Below are 21,503 nucleotides of genomic sequence, written 5' to 3' on the forward strand. Positions count from 1 at the left end.
CGTAGTTTTGAAACACAATTTGGGTATATTTTTTACGCTCGGCATTATTTTAAAGAATTTATTTTACTTTAAATTTCGTGACTGAGGTTCGAGATTCGTATTAATAGTGTATATGTAAACATTAGAACACATGAATGTGCTCGTTACCGAGGTTAGATGTCACACATCACCGAAGAGTACTGAAAGACTCGCACACGTTTTTTTTTAAATATATATTTATTTCAAAACGTGGGAGGAAGGGGACCGGACCCTGAGTCTGCGAACCGACGCGAGAGGGCGTTAAGTGCGAGAGTTGCAACTCCGGGAATCGTGCCGACAGCATCCCGTGGACCTAAAAAAAAAGAATCGATCGTCGCTGCGGAGAGACCGGCACTGGCGCCAGTTCGGTTCCCGGGGTGAAGTTACACCACCTCCCCTTTCCCCCTCTCCGCGGACGCCCTACTTCCCCTCCCCCCGGACACCCCCTCCGTCATCCGACGCAGCGAGAGGTCGTCGGGAGAAACATAGCGCCAGTGGCCTTTGTCATTGGAACACAAGTCATTTGACCACCAAAGAATTTACCTTGTTACCATTCAAATTAATAAATACGTAAACACTTAAATTTATTCTAGCCTGGAGTTAAATAATATGACTGAAATAACTGGTCACCGTTTAGGCTAATCTTATTTTGTTATCACCAGTTGGAAAATATCAAGGCAAAAATAACTATTGCAAGCGTTAGTTATCATGGAAAAATAATCTCCTCTAAGTTAATCTACCGGAAATTAGCTGCTGTGGTACATTTCCTGTAAGGCCTCCATTCTTTACCGCTAGTTACATCACTCATGCACCGACTTTATCATGTAATTTGCTTTACCAGTTACATTCTATTAAATATTTATCATGTACAGTGCTTCAATTTTAAAGATGGGTGTGCATATTTTACCTCCCTCCTTGATTATATAATATGAAATTTGACTTAAGAGACATAAAGTTACTGATTTAGATTAAAATTAAGTAGGTTCTGGAAACATTGGCGGGTTCAATGAACTCTAGGATGGACTCAACAATCCTCTGCTTGCTCGGGTTAATGCTACATGTTCATTGGCTGCTGACCTGAGACATCTCCACTAGTTGTCGTCTCTGGTTGATAGTCATTCATTGGTCCAGAGTCCTCCAGATATATTAAAACCAATAGCATAAAAAGCGCAAAGGGACGAGTGTTTGGAGTTTATCCTATCACAAAAGGAACACCATTTTTTTTGTCTCTACACACAAGCCGTGAATTATTTTTTAGAATGTTTGATATTTTTGGGTAGTTAAACCACAGGTATCAATAAAATAAGGTGAAGGGACCTCAAAGATTATTGTAGTTCTAACCATTTATATGGTGACCGCTGACAATTGATTTACCAAGATGTTCAATACGGAACCAACTGCTTCTTGATTTTCTGTTTAAGGACGAGGGATAGGAATAAACATACCATCATGGTTTTGATAATTTCTTTGGATCAAAACTTTTATGTTTTTATTTTTCAAAATTTGAGTTCATTAATTCATATTATGTATTTCAATTGTATACCTGATTTTAACAGTGATTAACTGCTACTTGTAGTTTACCATTACTTCAATAATAATTTAACATTATGAAATGAGTGTTGCAAATTATATAAGGATTGTCAAATTTTAACATAAAAAGACAAAAAGCAAGGAACATAGGAATATCACTACGTACAGCAGAGGTTACAAGCTTATCACATGCAACTGAATTAAATAAAGTAATTGTAATTTTTTTCATAACTATGAAGATAATTAGTCGTACCACAACTATGATACAAGTTCCATATGGAATAGTGAGAAACTGGATTTTCTACAGTGCACAACCCTCGACAAGTGTTTGCTACCCGAGGAACTAAAAAAGTTGGTGGAATTTATTGACGACAGTTGTTTTGAGAATGAGATTGAAGACACTGCTACAATAGCAATTTGTGGGCCAGTCATAAATGAATAAATACTTCAGTTTTTTATGAGGACTAGATACTTTGTGTATGGTTTTCCTAATTTCTGAACTACTTGAAAGATAAATGTAAAAAAATAACTAGTTATTTTGCTGTGAATTATATTATTAATTTAAAAGTCTGATATGATTTTATCCGTGAAAGAAATTCTCAATGAGCTGATTTTTTTTGTTGTAAAATTGAAAAATGAAACTCTTAAGTAAATTATTCGTCTTTAAGTATTATTTCAATGTAAGTATTTGATATGTTTATGTTTCGGTAAATAATATTGATTTTGTCCTCCACATTCTTGGCCTGTCCTTAGGTACAACACTTCCTATACTCAGGTGTAGAAAAAAAAGTGGGGGGAGGAGGAAGTCGTGCTAAGCTTCAGTGAGAAAATTAATTAATTATTTTTACATTTTGCATTTTGCTAAGAACAAAAAATAGCTCCACCTGAAATGAGAAACGTTAGGAAAATAGTTCTAGTTCAAGATGTGTAGCAGTATACTACTTAAAATTTGATGGGAAAATTAGAATATTCAAAATAAAATTTTGTTCTTCTGGCACAATACCTTACATACGGTGGTATTTATTACGTTTTAGTAGAGATACTTAACCGCTGTTACCAAATGTTACAAATATTAGGTATTTTATTGTGAGACACAGTTTACAAATGGGTACATTTGAAACTATCACTGATAAAATCCAACTTGTAAACTAGTACGTTGTCAACTTTGTGAAATACGCCCTATGTTTATTTCTTTGGTAGTTGTTTAGTTCTTGCATTGCTTGGGCCATCATTTGAATAATGACGGGGTGCTAGGATCAAACTTCCGTCGCTCGCCTCATAAGTATAACTTTCTTTGTATTTTTTCTTATCCAATGCATTGCGTCTTGTAGAGAAAAAGATAATTACAAGCAAAAACACAAACAACTCAAATCACGGATATTGTGGGAAATATTCGGAGCATATGGTTGCGGTCTATCACTCTAAAACACATAAATTAAAATTACAGAGCTTTATTTTTGCATGAAAATATTTAATACCGGGTAACAGAAAAATCACAGAACCTTATTTTAAATTTAAACTGAGATACAGAGTTTTTAAATGGCTCGAGGAACTTTGCCGTTCCTGTGACCCTTGGTCAAATAAAATAATTTATCAAGCCGCAGAAATAAAACAACATTGTGTAGAACTTATGAGGCTTGCACCAGCTCTGAGAGAGCACTTTAAGATAACACATGTCATAATTCATTTGTTTTAAACTTTTTTTCCGGGATGAATTCGAAGCCGTAGTTTATCAGTCGAATTCAGACTCATGCTATAGGCCAATGCCTACGCCTTATCAAATATTCATAGTCTGTATGGTTCGTGTGTAACCGTCTCTAGCTATCTCGTTGTTGACGGGACATAAAAAACGAACCATAAATTAAAAATAATGACACGGGTGCATGGCAACCTCGCGAGTTCATTAATAGAGGTATGAGAATTCATTGTAATGTGTTCAAGCGTGCGAGTGAGCAAGTTTGCGAGTGTGCAAGAATTGAAACATGCGAGTGCGCAAGTATACAAATGCGCAAGTATGCCAGTCTCAAGTTACAAGTGTGTTATAATACAGATACTATTGATCGCACCACTCCCGAATCTTCTCCCATCCACCGCTATCGATAGCCCCACTCCCGACTCTCCTAACCTTTCACCCCCATGATAAACCCACCTCTAAGTTTTCTTACCCCCTACGTCATCTATTTCCCTAATCCCGAGTCCCCTAACTTTTAACAATATGATGGACTCACTACCAAGCCCCCTAACCCGCTACGTCATAAATCGCCCCACTCCCGAGTACCCTAATCCTCTCCCCCATCGTTAGACCCACTCCTAAGCCTCCTATATCACTATGTCGTCTATCACCCCACTCCCTAGTCCCATAACCCTCTCCTCCATTTAAGGATTCACTTCTAAGCCTCCTATCCCTCTACGTCATCAATCGCCCCACTACCAAGTTCCCTAACCCTCTTCCGATTGATGGACCTCTTTCTAACGTCATCAATAGCCCCATTCCCAAATCCCTTGTCCCTCTCCTTCATTGATGGACCCACTAAGTCTTCTACCCATCTACGTCATCAATTGACCCAATACCAATTCCCCTAACACTCTCCTCATTGATGGACCTCCTTTTAAGTCTCCTAACCCTCTATTTAATCAATAGCTCCAATCCCGGATCCCATGACCCTCTTATCCATTGAGGGAGCCACTCCTAAATCATCTAACATGCTAGTCATCAACCGCCCCACTCCCGAGTCCCATAATACTCTACTACATTGATGGACCCACTCCTAAGCCTCCTTCACCTCTACATCATCGATCGCCCCACTCCCGTGTTCCCTAACCTTCTAACCCATTGACGGACCAACTCCTAAGCCTAATTCCCCTCTACATCATCGATCGCCCCACTCCCGAGTCCCATAATACTCTACTATATTGATGGACCCACTCCTAAGCCAACTTCACCTCTACATCATCGATCGCCCCACTCCCGTGTTCCCTAACCTTCTAACCCATTGACGGACCAACTCCTAAACCTACTTCCCCTCTACATCATCGATCGCCCCACTCCCGAGCCCGAAAAACCTCTACCCCATCGATGGACCCACTCCTAAGCCTCCTACCCCTGTCATCGATGGCCCCACTCCCGAGTCCCCTGACCCTCTCCCCCACCGAAGGGCCCACTCCCGAGTCAGGACACTGCCACGGGCTGAGGCGCGTGTGGGCTGTGCCTCGCAGGCTCGGCGCTGGACTGCATGGAGTCGAAGTGCTTCCCGCACGAGCGCGCCGACTGCGCCGACCCGGAGGCCGCCGAGGTGAAGGCGTGCGACCGGGAGACGGCCTTCTACGTGATGCGGCGCAAGCTGGGCGTGGAGCACGTGCTGCGCGTCAACACGTCCGTGCCCTTCAACTGCGTCAAGTTCATCGGCACCAGTGAGTCGGCGAGCGCTCCAGCACCCGGGACACCGCAATGCAACACAAATATTCCTGCAAAATTACACATGTTTGTCAATTGGTTCTTTTACTATAGCACTACAAAATAGTGTTCACAGTAATACCTACAATAGTTAAAGATTTTTGTAAACCGTTCCCTGAATAGCTTTTTAGCTCATAATAAGCATCATAAAACATAATAATGTAAAATTGTTAAATATTTGACTATCTTTTCCATGTTTTAGAAAATTATGCTCGAATGAGATATCAATTAAAATATAAAATTAAGTGCCAATTTTTGTAAGATATACTCTGTATTATCTCGAAAAAGGTATTATATATATCTATGCTAAAATAACCATAGTCGTGTGTTGTACAAACTTACAATGTCTTTCTTTAGTATTGCAAACTATTTCTTGGTAAATGGTTTCCAAATGAATCTTTTGTAAAAGTACAGAAATAATTTTTTTCTGTTTAGCTAAGTAGACTTGAAGCACTTATACATAGAGACTGGAAAAATTCGGAGATTCAGTTCGTGATATGCTGGAATACAAATACTTAGACATTTTTGCTGAGTCTGACCTTGGCTCACAGGTCGTCTGATTAACTCTGATCCAATGAGAAACCATCGAGGGTCACGAATCACGGGCAAACCAGAGGAGACGCCTCACAAGTCAGCAGCCAATGGGCAGGCGGTATTTGCCGTAGCAAGCCGAGGATTGTGGAAAGTAGCCAAGACGCCATTGAACCAGCGAGTTTTTCCAGTCCCTACTCATGCATCTGCTTAGCGTTGATGATTGGACTGCAGCGCTCTTGACTCACCGTTGATGACACAGCCAGTCATAAACAAGGAAAGGAAATAGTTACCCAACCATGCGTAACCCGCCAAAGATATGTGACCAATGGACATTCTAAATATGGTTTGATTACATATAGTCAAGTTAAGTCTAGCGTGCAGTTAAATGAATCCGCGAAATAGTCGTGGCTCTACTTGCAAGCTTTCTAAATACTATATAAAACTTATCCCTGAATTTTTTTTGCCAAGACATATTTTTCATACAAGAAGGGGAGGTAGGTATTAGGGATTTAGGAATTAACCTCCTGGAAATGTAATGGAAGATAGTAACATAATGATAATTATCATACATACATGGTATCTTTCCACATTTTTTTGGTAAGAATATATATACCATATTGGTATGGCAAATCTAAAATAAATATGTATAGGTTCAAGTATTTCATCATATTATCTTCGGGAATGAAACCAAACATTTATTTCAGTGCTGGCTGTCAGGGCAACTAACACAATGTTTTGATTTTCAAATGGCAGCTGGGAAATAATTTTGAGAATTGCAAATTTCAGACGAGTTAAAAGACACATTCTTTAAGTTGAATGGAAGGTACCCACATATCAATACTTGGTATCTCCCCAATATTTATTTACGGATATTTGAAAATTTGCAGGAAGACTACAAAATTCGTATGGTATACTTCCCAGTGTACACGTAAATAACATTCCATCTCATGTTTACAGATGTTACCAAAATACTTTTTTTTTCCAGTGTCGGCGGGCCTGCTTTAGGTTGATCAAAAACCGTTTGTGTAACGACCTGAGCTGAGTTGGGCAGTGGAAAAGCGACACTCCACCACCGCACCTCTGTCTATAAGCCATATCTGGATGTAGACGAGAATTTCAGTTCTAATTCAATAAATGATTCATTTAAATAATTTTATTAATTATATTAAAAATTAATTAATTTTTATATTGTCACATTTAATTTAGTCATACCATTCGTGCCGTTGAGTAATTTTTTAAACTTCCAATCTCATTGCTAGAGATCTGCAAAATTCGCGGATTCATTCGGTGATAGGCTTACTGTTCATCTGGACGAATCTCAACCAGTTATAAACCCTCAACCAAAGAAGGATCGAATCACAGACAAACCAGCTGAGACGACTTAACAAGTCGGCAGCCAATGAACTTGCGTTAATTTGCTGAGTGTACAGGGGTATGTGAAGTCTATCCTGAAGGCCATCGAAACCGCGAATTTCGCAGGTCTCTACGTCATTGCATTGTCCTCGTAGTCGGTTATTTGTATTAAAGTATTAATGAAGTGGCTCATCATTAGAGACCGGAAAAATTCGCGGATTTATTTCACGATATGCTAGAATCCAAATAACAGTACCTTTATATTGCTTCTATGATTGGCTTACAGTTCATCTGAAGGACTTTGAGCCAATGGAAAACCTTCAACCAAAAAAGTGTCAAATCGCAAGCGTCCCAGTTGACAGGTGTCACGAGTCAATAGCCAATGAGCAGGTGGCATTTGCCTGAGTATGTAGGAGGTTGTGGAGTCTGTCCTAGAGGTTATCGAAAGCGCGAATTTTTCCAGTCTCTAACTCATCATTGAAGTGTCGCGCGTGCACGTGCATTCAACTCACTGGATCGCGGCCAGTACAACGCGTGTGTGCCGTGTGTCGCAGGCAGCGAGCTGGGCATGGAGAACAAGAAGATGACGCTGCGGCTGTGCCACCCCAAGGTGGACAACCAGTGCGCCATGATGGAGCGCATCTTCGACGACGCGATCCGGCGCACGGGCGTGATGGACCTGCAGATGAGCTGGGAGTGCGTGGTGTGCCGCGAGGACCGGTGCAACGGGGCGCCGGGGGCGGGCGGCGGGGGCCTTACTGCGGCGGCGGCGGCGGCGGCGGCGGTCCTCTTACTGGGGCGTCCCGGCGCGCTGCCGTGAGGTCGTCCTGTGCTTCCCGACGTCAACCTGCTTTCGGAAAGGACCACAACAAAAACAAATTCTTGCCAATATATTGACCCTCAAAAAATTGTCTGTTGACTATATAAAGAATGGTTTGTTTTTTTCAATGTCCACCAAATAGCTTCACGATTATTTCGCTCATGTAAATCGGTTTCACTTCTTGACGATTACACTAAAGTGCTCACGAAATAACCCTTGACTAATAACCTCAGCCGGTTTATAAACAAGGAGAAATAGTGGCTAAACGATGACCTCGTTATCGACCAGTGAGCTGAAAAAAATCTGCGAGATAATCGTGGCTTTACTTATTAAAAAAAAGATACAGGAAAAACTCGCGATTTGATTGACTTGTAGGATGGACTCTATGATCCTCTATGCCATCGGGAAAACTAAATCTGCTCATTGACTACTGACTTGAGACACCTGTTAACTGGAATTCTCCTGATTCGATAATTTTTTTTGTTGAAAGTTTTTTCATTAAAAAAAAGTCTTTCAGATGAACTGTGGTCCAATCAATTTGTATTCTAGCCTATTTTGAATTGAATCCGTGACGTTTTTTTTTTTACTGGAAAAATTCGCATGTTTAATGACCACGATAGAATCCACACTCAGTCAAATGCGACCTGTACATTGTTTGCTGCTGACTTGTGACGCGTCTCAACTAGATAACTTGAAGGTCTCTAATTGGCTCACAGTCCTCCACATTAACAGCGAACCAATAGCAGAAGTAGCACAGAGGTTTGAATATTGTTAGAATTTTAGCATAACACGAAATGAAACCGCGATTTTTTCTGTATTTATTTATAAGGGACAGAAAGATTTGTTTTTCATGGAAAATTTTTTTTCATCAATAACATAAAAAAAATATTTGTATGTCACCACAAAATATTTAGTGGGGTATTCATTATGGCAAAAATTATTGGTTTTATTTATTTTTCCAATGAAAACGTTTTCGATGAAGAAAATACATAAAAACATAAATTGTTACCAGTAACAGAATAAACATTTTACAGAACATCATAAAACATTTGTTACAAGAACAAATAGGTGGTAGCTCCAGCTCATATTTCTGTTTCTTCAAAAATACTTTTTTTTTGTTATACGATCAAGACAGCGTAATAAATTATATTGGGTGCTTGAATTTTTTTTACCTCCTGGACAGGCTGTGTAGGTCTGCTGTTTACCAGCATTATTTTGACGTGTGTCAGGAGACGCCTTGATACAATCTCAGAGAGATTGCTCAAATGTATAAGGGTACGTAATCTTAGTTAGTCGTCGAATGATAACACGAATTTCGCAAGTCTCTATTTGTTACTCCAACTTAAGCCTACGATTTTCAAACGAATATTTACTTGTATTTTGAACGCTATGCGTGTTTTTCCATTCTTCCAGTCACGAGATGTCGACCAACCACCGCTCCAAAACTGGAACATTCAATTGCGTCCACCGCAACGCACGTTTCTCGTAGACTCTGTCGGCAAAGTAAGCCGTTCAGATGTTGCGACCGCGAAGTTATTTCTTCGCTGCTTAGGTTTGATGAGGGCTTGTTTTACCTCCGTCGTTTAGCCCAGTTGCTGCAACTGTTTCCGCTTGATGTGCGCTTGTTTTCGTAGTTAGTTGAAGGGCTGATAGATCCGTACCACGTGGTCTTCTACCAGGCAGAAGACCTTCATAGTTGACCTGTACGTTTACGTTTACCGTAACTGCGTGCTTACGGCTACCTAATTTTTTTTCCGTGTACACCTCACGAAACATTTTGTTGTGATAGCCATGGCCATCAAAAGGATTAGGTTAACTTTTGAAATATTTTTCAATTCGTTTGTGAACCCTTATATTGGGACGAAAATTACGATACTATTTCTAATATAATTAATTAAACATTTTAACCTGAAAGTTTTCATGTAAAATAACAGATATTTGTGAAATAATACCTTTACATGAAACAATTTTATTACTACAAAATAGTGTTCGCAAAAATACTGGGTTCAGATTCTTAACTGGGCATTTATGCTTTCTGTTGTCTCAGTACCTCCAATAGTTAAAGTTTGTTGTAAACAGTTCCCTGAATAGCTGTTCAATATTAACTTACTGTGGCAATAATAAGCATTATACAACAAAATAAATTCAAGATGATGAATATTCTATTATCTTCCTCACGGTTTAAAAAAAATATGCTTGAATCAAACATCAATTAAAATTAAAAATATATTCCAAATAAATTCTTAGTATTATCTCGAAAAAATTATTTCATATAAGCAAAAATTAAATAGCCATGTGTTGTATACAATGTTACAATATATTTCTTGTAGTATTAAAAACTGTTTCTTGTCACCTGGTTTTTATGAGAATCTTTTGTAAAAGTACAGAGTTTTTTTTGTGTACAAGTTATGCTATACGAACAGATCACTTTTAAAATTATGGCCACGTTAAAGTTTACAATATTTTAATTATTTTATTTGTAGGGTTTGACAAGTTGTACATTGAATAATGATTATAGGTCCCAAAATGCAATTATTTGCCCCCGAACGTTTATTTTCTCTCGACAGAACTGAATAATATAAAATAATTTTGTAACATCAACAAATAAAGCTTGATTTTAAATACAAAAACACGTTGTTACATACAAGCCCATTTGGATACATTACGATTACATTTTTCGTCAAAACAAAATATAAAAAAGAACTGTGTTGGTCTTGGCACGCAATTGTACACTTTATACAAATGGCTCAATTTTGTATCTAATTTGGCTATTTCCTATTCATGAGCAGGAATTTCTTGTAACACTTTTAAGGCTAGCATTCTTGTAAAAGAAATTGGGTAGTTCTGAAATCATCATCCCTGAACGTTAGGAAAAATAGAACTCACGCATTTCAAACTAAAGCCGTGTAGTTCGACATTAATTAATACACCATGTTCATTGCTTGGCGAAGTCTAAACATTTCACTTTACGTGTGTGTATATATAATTTTATATATATCCTCGTTTAACACAATTTCCTACTGTAACAGTTTATATAAATTTTTTTTTGCTTCTGTTAAAGTTAGTACTTCTTTTACCTGGATAAATAAAATTTAAACTATATGAAGAAAATAAATTATTGCAGGAGAGCACATTTATAAATTGTATACATAATGAGATACCTTTGTAAAATCTCAAGTAGGTTTTTAAATGTCTAAGCACGTATGGCTATGCTACTATTGAAGAAACTCATTGCGGATAAAACTCATTTAGGCCCCTAGCTAAGTGCAGTCGGGTGGTCTTGTGTTGCAACCATATGTTTTATAACATGAAGCAAATTTTGTAAACTTTTTATACTATTTCCTAGTCTTGGTTCTTGTAAGGAAATATATGTTAATGGACTCGGTTTTATTAAATGTTCCTGTAAAGGATATAAATTCACCACATTTTCCATTTTTCTGAAGACGAGATTTCGATTGTTAACTGCATATACTTTTGCTAAATTTACAATATGTTATGATAGTTGGAAAGTTTGGGGAAATAAATGCTTAAACATATATTGATTCAAAGCCACGTTTCTATACATATTTGGCTTTCATGTAATATTTTTATTAACATAATTTGGTAAAGACATATGCCTCATTAAAAATTAGTTTTATAAAACAATGTTTCCTGTACAAATTTTTCCTTTCACTGGGTACTCAAGACACAAAAAAACAATTGATAGCACTTAATGTAACTATTTTAAACCTTCATAAATATAATTACTTGGAAAAATTCACTAGAATTTGGTTATAAATTCTACTAAAAATAAATCAGTGGTAATTAGAGTCGGTCAATATTAATATAGTACAGTATTTATTAATAATACGCTTTGAAGTAGTTGAAAACCGTACCTAGAGCTAATGCGTACAGCTTTCTGGAAAATTATTTCCAAACATTCTGTAGCAAAGACCCATGCTGAACAGAAAACCAGTTTTGCAGCCAATAAAAAACAGAGTTTTAAGCTAATGGTTTTAAAATACCCGTCTTCGAAATAAAACTGAATCAATATTATCAAACTCTCAATGATTATGGATTTTTTTACACACTTTCTGAAGGTTAATGCAAAACACAAGCAGCTTAACCTATGGAGAGAATGCAAAAATTATAATTTCCTGTAATTTAACAAAAGATTCCTTCGAAACTAGGTATCAAGTGATAGTTTTAACATTACAAGAAATATATTGTAACTTTGTACAGCTCATAACTGTGGTTAGTTTTGCATGTATGAAATACATTTTTTCGGATAATACGAAAATACGAAAATTCTTATGAAAATTGGTCAATGATTATATATTTTAATTGATGTTTCATTATAGCATATTTTATAAAACATAAAAAGATGATCGATTATTCAGCAGCTGAACTCTATTTTGTTTTATTATGTTTATTTATGTGCCCAGTTAATACTGGAAAGGTATTCAGGGAACGGTTTACAAATAATTTAATCATTGGAGGCACTGGGACAATACAATGTATAAATTCCCGGGTAAGAATCCGAACCCAGTATTACTGCGAACACTGTTGTTTTGTAATAGAGTTGTTTTCATGTGAATGTACAAATTTATAAATATCTTTGATTTTTCGTGAATATTTATTTTTCATTTACCAAAAAAATAATACAGTATACTAACAAATTTTATAGAATTAAGGAAACCAAGCACTCTGAAGAACTCTTTGCAAAAATAGACAAAGGCTAGAAAAAATAAATTTCGTATCAAATTAATAATTTCAAATAGTTATATTTAGTAAGTTTCCGTAGAAATATCTAATCCGATAGATACAAGGAACCAAACATAAGGATAAAATTACGTAACTCCAATAAGGTCGTGGGATATTCTTTAAAAATTACACTAGTCATTTTAAATGATGCCTCGGCTTCTAGATTGCTTCTAACAACCTCATTGATTTATCATGTACTTATTACATGTATTCGGTAGCGTAGAAGAAAATAGATTAGTAGGTATATAGTTCTAAATCTTATATTACATATTCCTATGCGTCAACTAGTGGAGGCGTTAGAATTTACAACAAATAAAAACAAGAATGAGGTTTACATAAAGTGTTTAACGACAGGATTTTTGCATGCTAAAGATAACGGCAAGTCACGGACGTATATTTTTATAATTGTATTGAATTTGTTAAATTGGGTTTAGTTGCGGTCAAGGGATCGGTCCGCCACAACTCTTACCGCACTCCTGTTCCGGGCTATTATTTTTATTTCCCTGGAAGTTAATCAGGGGTCGGAACCAAAGATCTCTTGGGTTCGATTCTCAGTCGGGTAAGGTTTTTTTTTTCCACTTTTGGGAGATTTATTTCCTCTGTTCAATCCTGGGTGATTTCTTGTCTCTTTACCATCCTCCCCTTTCTTGCGAAAGGCATGGCGGACCATTGCAAAATCATCTCATATAGAACGTGAAAAGTCCTATTCCCCCGCCAGTAGTAAAAAACCAAAGTTCTTTGGCTTAACGCTCCGATATTCTGATAATTTGACCATAAATTCTTACATAATTTAATAAGTGATTGCATTTTTATTTTACACGCAACATATTATAATAAATAAAAAAATAATTATGAAGCTATAAAATCAACATCTTATGTATTTTTCAACAATAATTTTTCTTAGCCTCCACGTTAAGTTAAAAAGGTTTTAGTCATCTAAAGGCAAATTTTTTCTTGACGATTTATTCACGATTTCGTAAACGTATTTGCATTTTCTTTATGCACCGTAAATTCATTATTATAAATATATTTAAAAATGAGGTTTTGCTTTGTATCCCGCTAAAACAAATGGATTGCATGATAACCATCTAAAACTTTAATTAAATACAAATAACCTTTACGCTATTATTTCAAAATATTGCTTGAAAGTCATTAGACAAGCTTACCCAGATTCGAGTCAAAATTTTACACCAAATGGCGATTTAAGCTTATGATACATAAATATATTTCCCTTTATAAATTAATTTAGAAGCTTTCTGTGATCTTAAAAAACTATAAAAATTGTTAAATAAAAATCTAAGAAGACAGTCCAAAAACATTGAAAAACTTTTCATCGCACATGTATCTTTTAATTAAAAATGCAATGAAATTTGTTAATGAAAATAGTTTTTTTTTACAATTAAAGCCTGGTGCTACGTAACAGTACACCAGAAGAGATTTATCACTTGTAAAATACATTACTAGAAGGTATTCGCAATACTCTTATATTTTACAAGGAAAAAAAAATAAATATGAAGAAACCCAATCTTAAAAAATCGCAAAATTAATCTAAACACCAAGTTGTTTTCATACATTTATAAATGTATTCTATTTAAAACTAAGTATTTTTTGTTTGTATTTTATGAGATGTAAAATCCAAAACATGGCCTAAATATGGAAACCGTCCAGTGTAACATTTTTTTTGTGGTTGTTACATGTTGAATTAGGCCACTGTGTTAACAAAACAAACAACCACGTTCGCTCAAAGTTATTAACAATAGAAAGTTTCCAAAAAAATTAAAAAAAATTTTAAGAATTAAGTTTTGTGTGCTTCTTCTTCGTACTCGAAAAACATCTTGGGGAAGAATGAAAAAAAATGTTTTATATGCCTCCCATAGCAAAACTGATTTTAGTTGCAGCGTTTGAGACACTGCCAAACTTTTTGAATATTAAAGTGTAAGATGTAACAGCAGGAATGTCCATAGCTTACTTTTACTGTAACATATTTGACAAGTCCTACATAATTCCTGTATGTTGGAAGAGTAAGTTTATGGATTAATGTTTCTAAAGCTAAGTGAGACTATAAGACTTCATATAACTAAAATTTAAAAAAAAATGCAAATCATGTAATTTAAAAGTTTCCTGTACAAACAGCATGTAATGATTAGGGAAATATTTTACGTGAAATAAGTGTTTCTTATGTTTGTTACTAAGTAACACTGACTATTATGGTTAAGTAAATGCTGAATACATGCTATGATTTTAGCCTACTCAGTCAAAGTGTAAAATAATGTTATTTAAGCATAATGTGTTGGCCTCTTTTGTGCTTGTGCCTGTAAAGCTGATAGTAGTCATGCGAGTTGATGGTGCCGTGGGTACAGCCTTTGCTTTATGCACAAATTCACTAATTATGTTATTTAAGCATGACGTATTTACACCTTTTGTACATACACGCGTGAAACTAATAGTAGTGCTGTGAGTTGATGATTACTATCAGCTCAGCTCTTTAATTGTGAACAGGTTTATTAATATTATTTATGGTAACTTCTGTGATCATGATTCGTACTGATATGCCAAAGTCCCAAATTAATAACATGCCATCCCGTAATGGATATTCATTCCTGCACAAGAAGACATTTGTTCCAATACTCAAACTTGATGTTTATGATGCTTAATTACAGTAAATATATGAAAGTATTCATTATATGTTACTGGCCTCCATGTTTCATACACCAAACAATTATTGTGAAATTATTGCTTACTAAACTACCTCGGAAACTAAAAAGGCTTAGCTAATTATGTTGAATCTATGTGCTAGACAATGGATTTAAAAATTAATGTGCAAATATGAAATGTAGTTGTTTCTATTTAATATTTAATTAATTACGAAAACTGTACACGTACGTCAAAATTATTCGTATAGTACATATGGACACAGATATGAAAATGCTTATGTAATTATATTTCTAAATTTTCTTGCCTCACACATATTAAGGACACACAAAGTTTGTTTTATTTGTAGTGTAACTTATAGAGATGATTAATACAATGTCGAAGAAAAATTTTGCAGTGATATTTTGTAAATATGATATTCAAAGAGTTACAGTTAAAAACAAAATGAGTGGACTGTTTCTGTGTCACACAACCACACATAAAAATATGTGAAATATCTAATTTAAATATTTTACAACACGAGTGGAAAATAGTTGTAGTTTGTTAAAGCTCTGGTTGCCACTGCAAAGGGTTGAAACGTAACGCGGAATCATTTTGGAAATTACGTCATTTTTAAAATTTAGCTTCCTACTTAAAAATAATCATAAAAGATTTTTACGTTAAATAATGCAGTATTATTGATGGTTCCTTAAAACGTATTAATTTTACACGCATGCGTTTAAACGTTTACCTGAATATGCATAACATTTATAAACTTAATATGTTCCAAAATTATTTCTTAATTTGCTGAAACCTATTTTAAAAATAATTGTTTTGTCAGTAAAATATTTAAACAGTACTCTAAGATAGAGAAATAAATTTACAATTTCATCCCTGATCATTACTTATTAACTGTCAATTTATTTAAGAGTGTGAGTCTATCATCATAAGAAACACCGAGGAGTAAAGCCTCACAATGTACTCACATTTCTGGTTAAAACAATAAGAGACTTTAAGATCCTACATGATAATAAAGAATCATATGGCGAGTGGAATATATGATGAAATATATTTGCATTGCAAACGAGACTTTAGAGGAACAATTTTTGTAGGTTATATTTATATTTGATTTGTTAATAATCATATGAAGAAATTATTCCTTTTAAAAATTAAAATATCTGCCATGTTTGATTTAATGAAATTACCAAGAAAAATACTTATAGAAAATTGTCCGATATCTTACACTAGCATTCCAATTTTGTAAATCATAAAATATATTTTGTATACTATGTATAAACATTAACTAAATTTCTCTACAAATTTTGAGAAATTTAACTTTGTTTCTTCATTCATAGTAAACACCTGGTTTTAAATTTGTTTTGACATTCAAAACATGAAATAATCAGCTCAAAGCCAAATAAAATCTGGAATATTTGGTCTTTGTGATTTGAATGAAAGTTTCATCAAACATGGTAGAACATTTCATGAAATAAACTGTTATAAGGCCTACGCCTAACAAGGAGATAATCACAGTTTGCAAATTAGTTGACTTCTTAAGACAACTCTTCAGCTAGTGATGCTACTATAACGTTAAAAAATAATGAAAACGTTATATTTTGAAGTGCACACATTTTATTGTTTAAATATATTTCGCGCAACATATTTAGATTCACACTTACATATTTTCATACACATTTAGTAATTAAATACGTTCATACACATCCATGTACAAACACATACACATGCATACTGTACATAACTGTATAATTACATGACTGTATAATTACTTAAATTAACATATATTACATCGTTTAAAGTGTCTTTGTAACCGCTTGGCCTGTCTGCCTTATAAAAATTAAAAAAATAATTAAATAAATTGTTACACCATTTAGACTATTAACAGTAAAAATAATTAATTATTTATTTCAGTTAATGGCCACACAAAACATAGCAAAACTTAAATGTTTTAAAAAAAATTCATTTGATCTATCTTTTGGTTGTGTCGATACAGAATCAGATCCAGAATTATATGTCATTCTTTCTCCTAAACCAAACTCTTCTATTTTTTGCTATGAAATTAATGTAGTCTTAAGATTTTTTTCTAATGGTGATAACGATAGCCTTTCAAAACTCTCTTTAATCTCATAGCTTTAAAAAAATTAATATGTACTTATTGTATACTGTAGAGAAATTATGTGAAACGTAGAGATAGATGCACTCTAGAATTTTTGCCATGAACTTAGAGCACGTAGATTAAAGCTACATTCATAATTAGAAAGATAAACATTTAGCTTTAGCTTAAATAGTAAATGAAAATTGTAATGCTATTAATATAGAATAATACAGTGATAGAATACTACACAGATGAAATTTACAAAATATTCGAAACTTTATATGTAGGTATATGCCTTGTATGATTACTGACATTGCCTTTAAAATTTTGTGATGACGATGTTTTTTGCAAACGTTTACCCTTTACTGCACACGCATCAAGTATTTATAAAATATATATTTTGTTGCATGAATTTATTAATCATAAATGTTTCGAATTTTTTTACTTTTTACTCTTAAGCTATATTGCTAAACATTTCCCAAATTAATTACCAGGGTGAATGTTTGAATGTGATTGTACTACTCATTAAAAATCGCCAGGTTTAATATTATATTAGGAATGTGTTATAAGCATTATTTGCCTAAGACGCTGTTTATACATTAAGACCTGAAATAAAAAAAGTATTTTTCAAGCATTATGGAGTTTTTATTGATATGAAAGTGTATATCCACAGTACATTTCAGAACCATGTGAATTTTACTAGTGAATTTTATGAAAATTATAAGTTTTACATAGCCATTTTAAAGTAAAAGATTTTGTTTTTTATTTCTTCTTGGTTTAAAATGGAGAGGTTAAGGCACGAAATACGTTCAGGACCAATTAATAAAAAAAATAGGTATTAATATTTTTTTTCAAGGCTAATTTTATTTTAAACTTTTTCTGTACTAAGTTTAATCTGAGTTATATAAATCTCATATAATTATTGTAATGAAAGTGAATAGAAACTTATGGTTGCATATCCATATTAAGCATTTTTCATGGAAGTAGGACAACATACTTCCACATTATTCGCCTAAGAAATACGACTTTGCTAAATCAGAGCTCACAGATTAAAACATTTACAAAAACCGTACCAGTTTACAATTTTATTATCGCTTTAGTCACTCACAAAAATTACTTAAATACAAACTTAATTAATTTCACAGGTTAAAAAATTTGAGGCAAAAAGTCGTTATTACATTCAGGCATTCCATTGGATGTTATAGCTATGCTTAAATGAAGTCAAGTTTTGAAACTCGAACGACAGAAATTTTTTATATTCTAAACTGTTAAAACCAAGATGGCGTTTTCAGTCTCTCACGTCATGTTGATTTTTTGTCACTTTTTTGTAATAAGTTGGTTTGAAACCACCCTTGAATTTATTGTTCTGTGCCACATAGTTTCAAACATATATTCACTTAGTAGTGTAATATAGTTTGTGTAAAAAGACGCGCAAGTCTTCGAAATGCGCGCATTTTTACATTTATGATATAACACTAAGTAAATATTTTTGAAAATAGTTATGACAGAACAACAAATGCAAGGGTTGTGCAGTGTTAAAATTTTTAAAAATAGCCCTTAAATAAAATGAATTAGGGGGGGGGGGGGAGAAGGAAAACATCAACACGGCGTGTGAGACAGGACCTTAAGCTTTACGCCTTTTCGGCAGACACGTAATTATAATACCTACACAGCAAGCCAGATATATTGAGCAAAAAGTGAGCCATGGTAAGTAACCTTCCCAGCATTTACCTGGAGTGATTTCTGGCGGCTGTGGGAAAACCGAGGCCAGAACCCAGGACGTCTGGCGCGCGAGGCTGGTGCCCTTCACCCATACGGTGGCCACATCTGCGTGATTACACAATACTTGTATGAAGACGTTTTACTTCTTCAGTTAATACTTTCGCCATATTGATCAGACGCCCTAAACATTGGCTGAAGTGTAGTTTCTTTTTGCATCGTGTAAACAGTTTGAAATTACTTTTTTTATGAAAGTGATTTTTTTACGACGAAGATTCCTTTTATCACTTACCAACGATAATCTGACGTTATAAGCGCCTTTTCCGCAATTTTTTGGGCGAAAATTGTGGCTAGGGTTCAGTGATCTCTAGGATAGTCTCCACAATCCTCTGTTTTACTCGGGAAAATGCCACCTGTTAATTGGCTGCTGACTTGTGAGTCGTCTCGACTGGGTAGCCTGTGATTCGATGCTTCTATGATTGACGGTCTCTAATTGGCCCACAGTCCTCCGGATTAAAAGTGAACCAATGGCAGAAGCAGCACAAATGTATAATTTCTGGAATTTAAGCATACCAAGAAATGAATCCGCGAATTTTCCCGGTCTCTAGCTATGGCGGGTTCAAAAGGTGCCTTCAGCCACGTCACAGCATGCTGACTTCCCACAATTTCTATCTCCATACCTTCAACACTGCGTCATTCCGCTCCGTTGGTTAAGTAATGACTTAATTTAGTGTTATTGAATTGTTTTTTTACATTATGAATGGTAACCAAGCCGGAGCTACAATTTTTCGTACATGTTTATTATCAGGCATCATTAGTGTGGATAATCTGTATTCACAGTTTGTTAGAGATCTCCGTTTATTTTGTCAATAAGATTCCAGTTTAGGGTATAATCCCATTAAATATTTAAGATATTACAGAAAAAATAAGTTATCTTTGGATAGACACAGAGGCGGACGCAGGAAGGGGTAATAGATACATCCCCAATACATGAATTTGGGAATTTGCAAAATATAAGAGAAGATATTATGTTAAATTGGGTGTTGCAAGGTGAGCTGCAAGTTAAACTGTGTGAAAAGCTGTTTCGCCTACGGCTACTACATAGGCCCATACGTTAGCGTGTGTCAGTAAGTAAAGTAAGTTTTTAAATAAATGTATTCAATTTAATTTTTACCAATTTATTTTTTATAATTTATCTACAAAAAATGTTATTTCGGCACTGTGATAGGCAATCTTGCATAGTTTTATTGTATTTAATCGTACTTACAAATATATATTGTAATATAAGTTACAGTACGACGTACGACTAAAAATACTAACAGTGAGCAAACCTTTGCAAATATCAACGCTGCGTAGCGAGAACTACATGAACTAAGAGAAAGTAGAAAGCGTTGCATCGAGTAGATGGCACTACTAGTCCTGTTCAGAGGCCAAGGCACACAGAAGAATCTCTCTTAAAGTCGCTAATACGTGAATATACATTTTATTTGTGAAAAATACTACGATATTTTAAATGTCCAGAAAGAGGATATGTCAGGCACATTTACTATTCACAATTAAGAGATAAAAAAATATACTTACATGTTCTCCAGTAACTTTATCACGTCTTATTAAAAATAATCCTCTTAAATTTAAAATGCTTCATTACATAGGTACTTGGAATACTTAATTACCACAGGAATATAATCAAACAAATAACAAAAAAACTATAACCCTACTTTTTTTTTTACAATAACAAGTACCTAAAAGCGAATGCATTAGTTTATACCTTTAAACTCTTTCATATTAAAAAAAAACATAATGAAAAAAAATAGTCAGTCATGGAGACTGTCAACAGAAGTGAAAACTTAAAACTGTTTTTAAATGTGTAATATGACATAATTTCTACGTAAAATGTACGTAAGAAAATGATTTTGGTATTATATCAGTACGATGTCAGCATTATATAATTTATCCTTACATCATTTTTTAGTCATAACATATGTCAGTGGTACCTATGTAAAAATTACGTAAAAATTCATTACCTAGCTATGACTTACCAGTGATGTCAGACCTAGGTCATGTATTCACGTGGTCGAATTAACTTCACTTACTGCTACTACAGCATGTTGGTGGTGATGCGAACTCACAAGATTTTACCCATCCAAAAAAGAGTCCATCACGCACATGATACAGTCGAGTATATATACAATGTATAAGTTTATATATGCGTATACATGTACACAGACCGCTGCGATTCGCCAGTCTGGCGCAACACGTCCCTAGCATGTCGGTGACGCGAACCCATAATTTTTGCCCCTACCAAAAATCGCTCAACGCGGCTAAAGAAGTTTTCACTTCAAAAATGTTCATAACAAATCATTAACGACTTGTTAAATGATTTCAACTTCTTGAAAAATGAATGAGCTTTCATTTACATCTGTTTCATTGTTTTTTTTAATGACCTGTTTGAAGAACCAAACAAGTTGCCTGTGCACGAAAATTTCTACTTGATATAATTTTACAGATTTACAAAAAAATGATTTAAACTTTGTGATACTTATCCTATGTTCAAATACTTTTCACCAAGACAAAAAATTAAATGTCAC

General features: G+C 34.7%; 1 protein-coding gene across 3 annotated transcripts in view; it reads left to right on the forward strand.

Moving 5' to 3' along the window:
- Positions 1-21,503, forward strand: part of LOC134528086 (uncharacterized) — a 44,875-nt gene that overhangs the window by 12,400 nt on the left and 10,972 nt on the right. The window contains exons 2-3 of one of the 3 annotated variants that reach the window (XM_063361337.1): positions 4,765-5,029; positions 7,444-17,828. The exons of 1 other annotated variant lie outside the window; for it this stretch is intronic. In XM_063361337.1, the coding sequence (XP_063217407.1) occupies positions 4,765-5,029; positions 7,444-7,786 (608 nt within the window). In that variant the 3' untranslated portion in view covers positions 7,787-17,828. Of the gene's footprint in view, positions 1-4,764; positions 5,030-7,443; positions 17,829-21,503 lie in introns of those variants that run through there. One more of the 3 variants, XM_063361338.1, reaches the window with a different exon arrangement.

This window comes from Bacillus rossius, chromosome 1, assembly GCF_032445375.1.
Source record: "Bacillus rossius redtenbacheri isolate Brsri chromosome 1, Brsri_v3, whole genome shotgun sequence".
NCBI lineage: Eukaryota > Metazoa > Arthropoda > Insecta > Phasmatodea > Bacillidae > Bacillus > Bacillus rossius.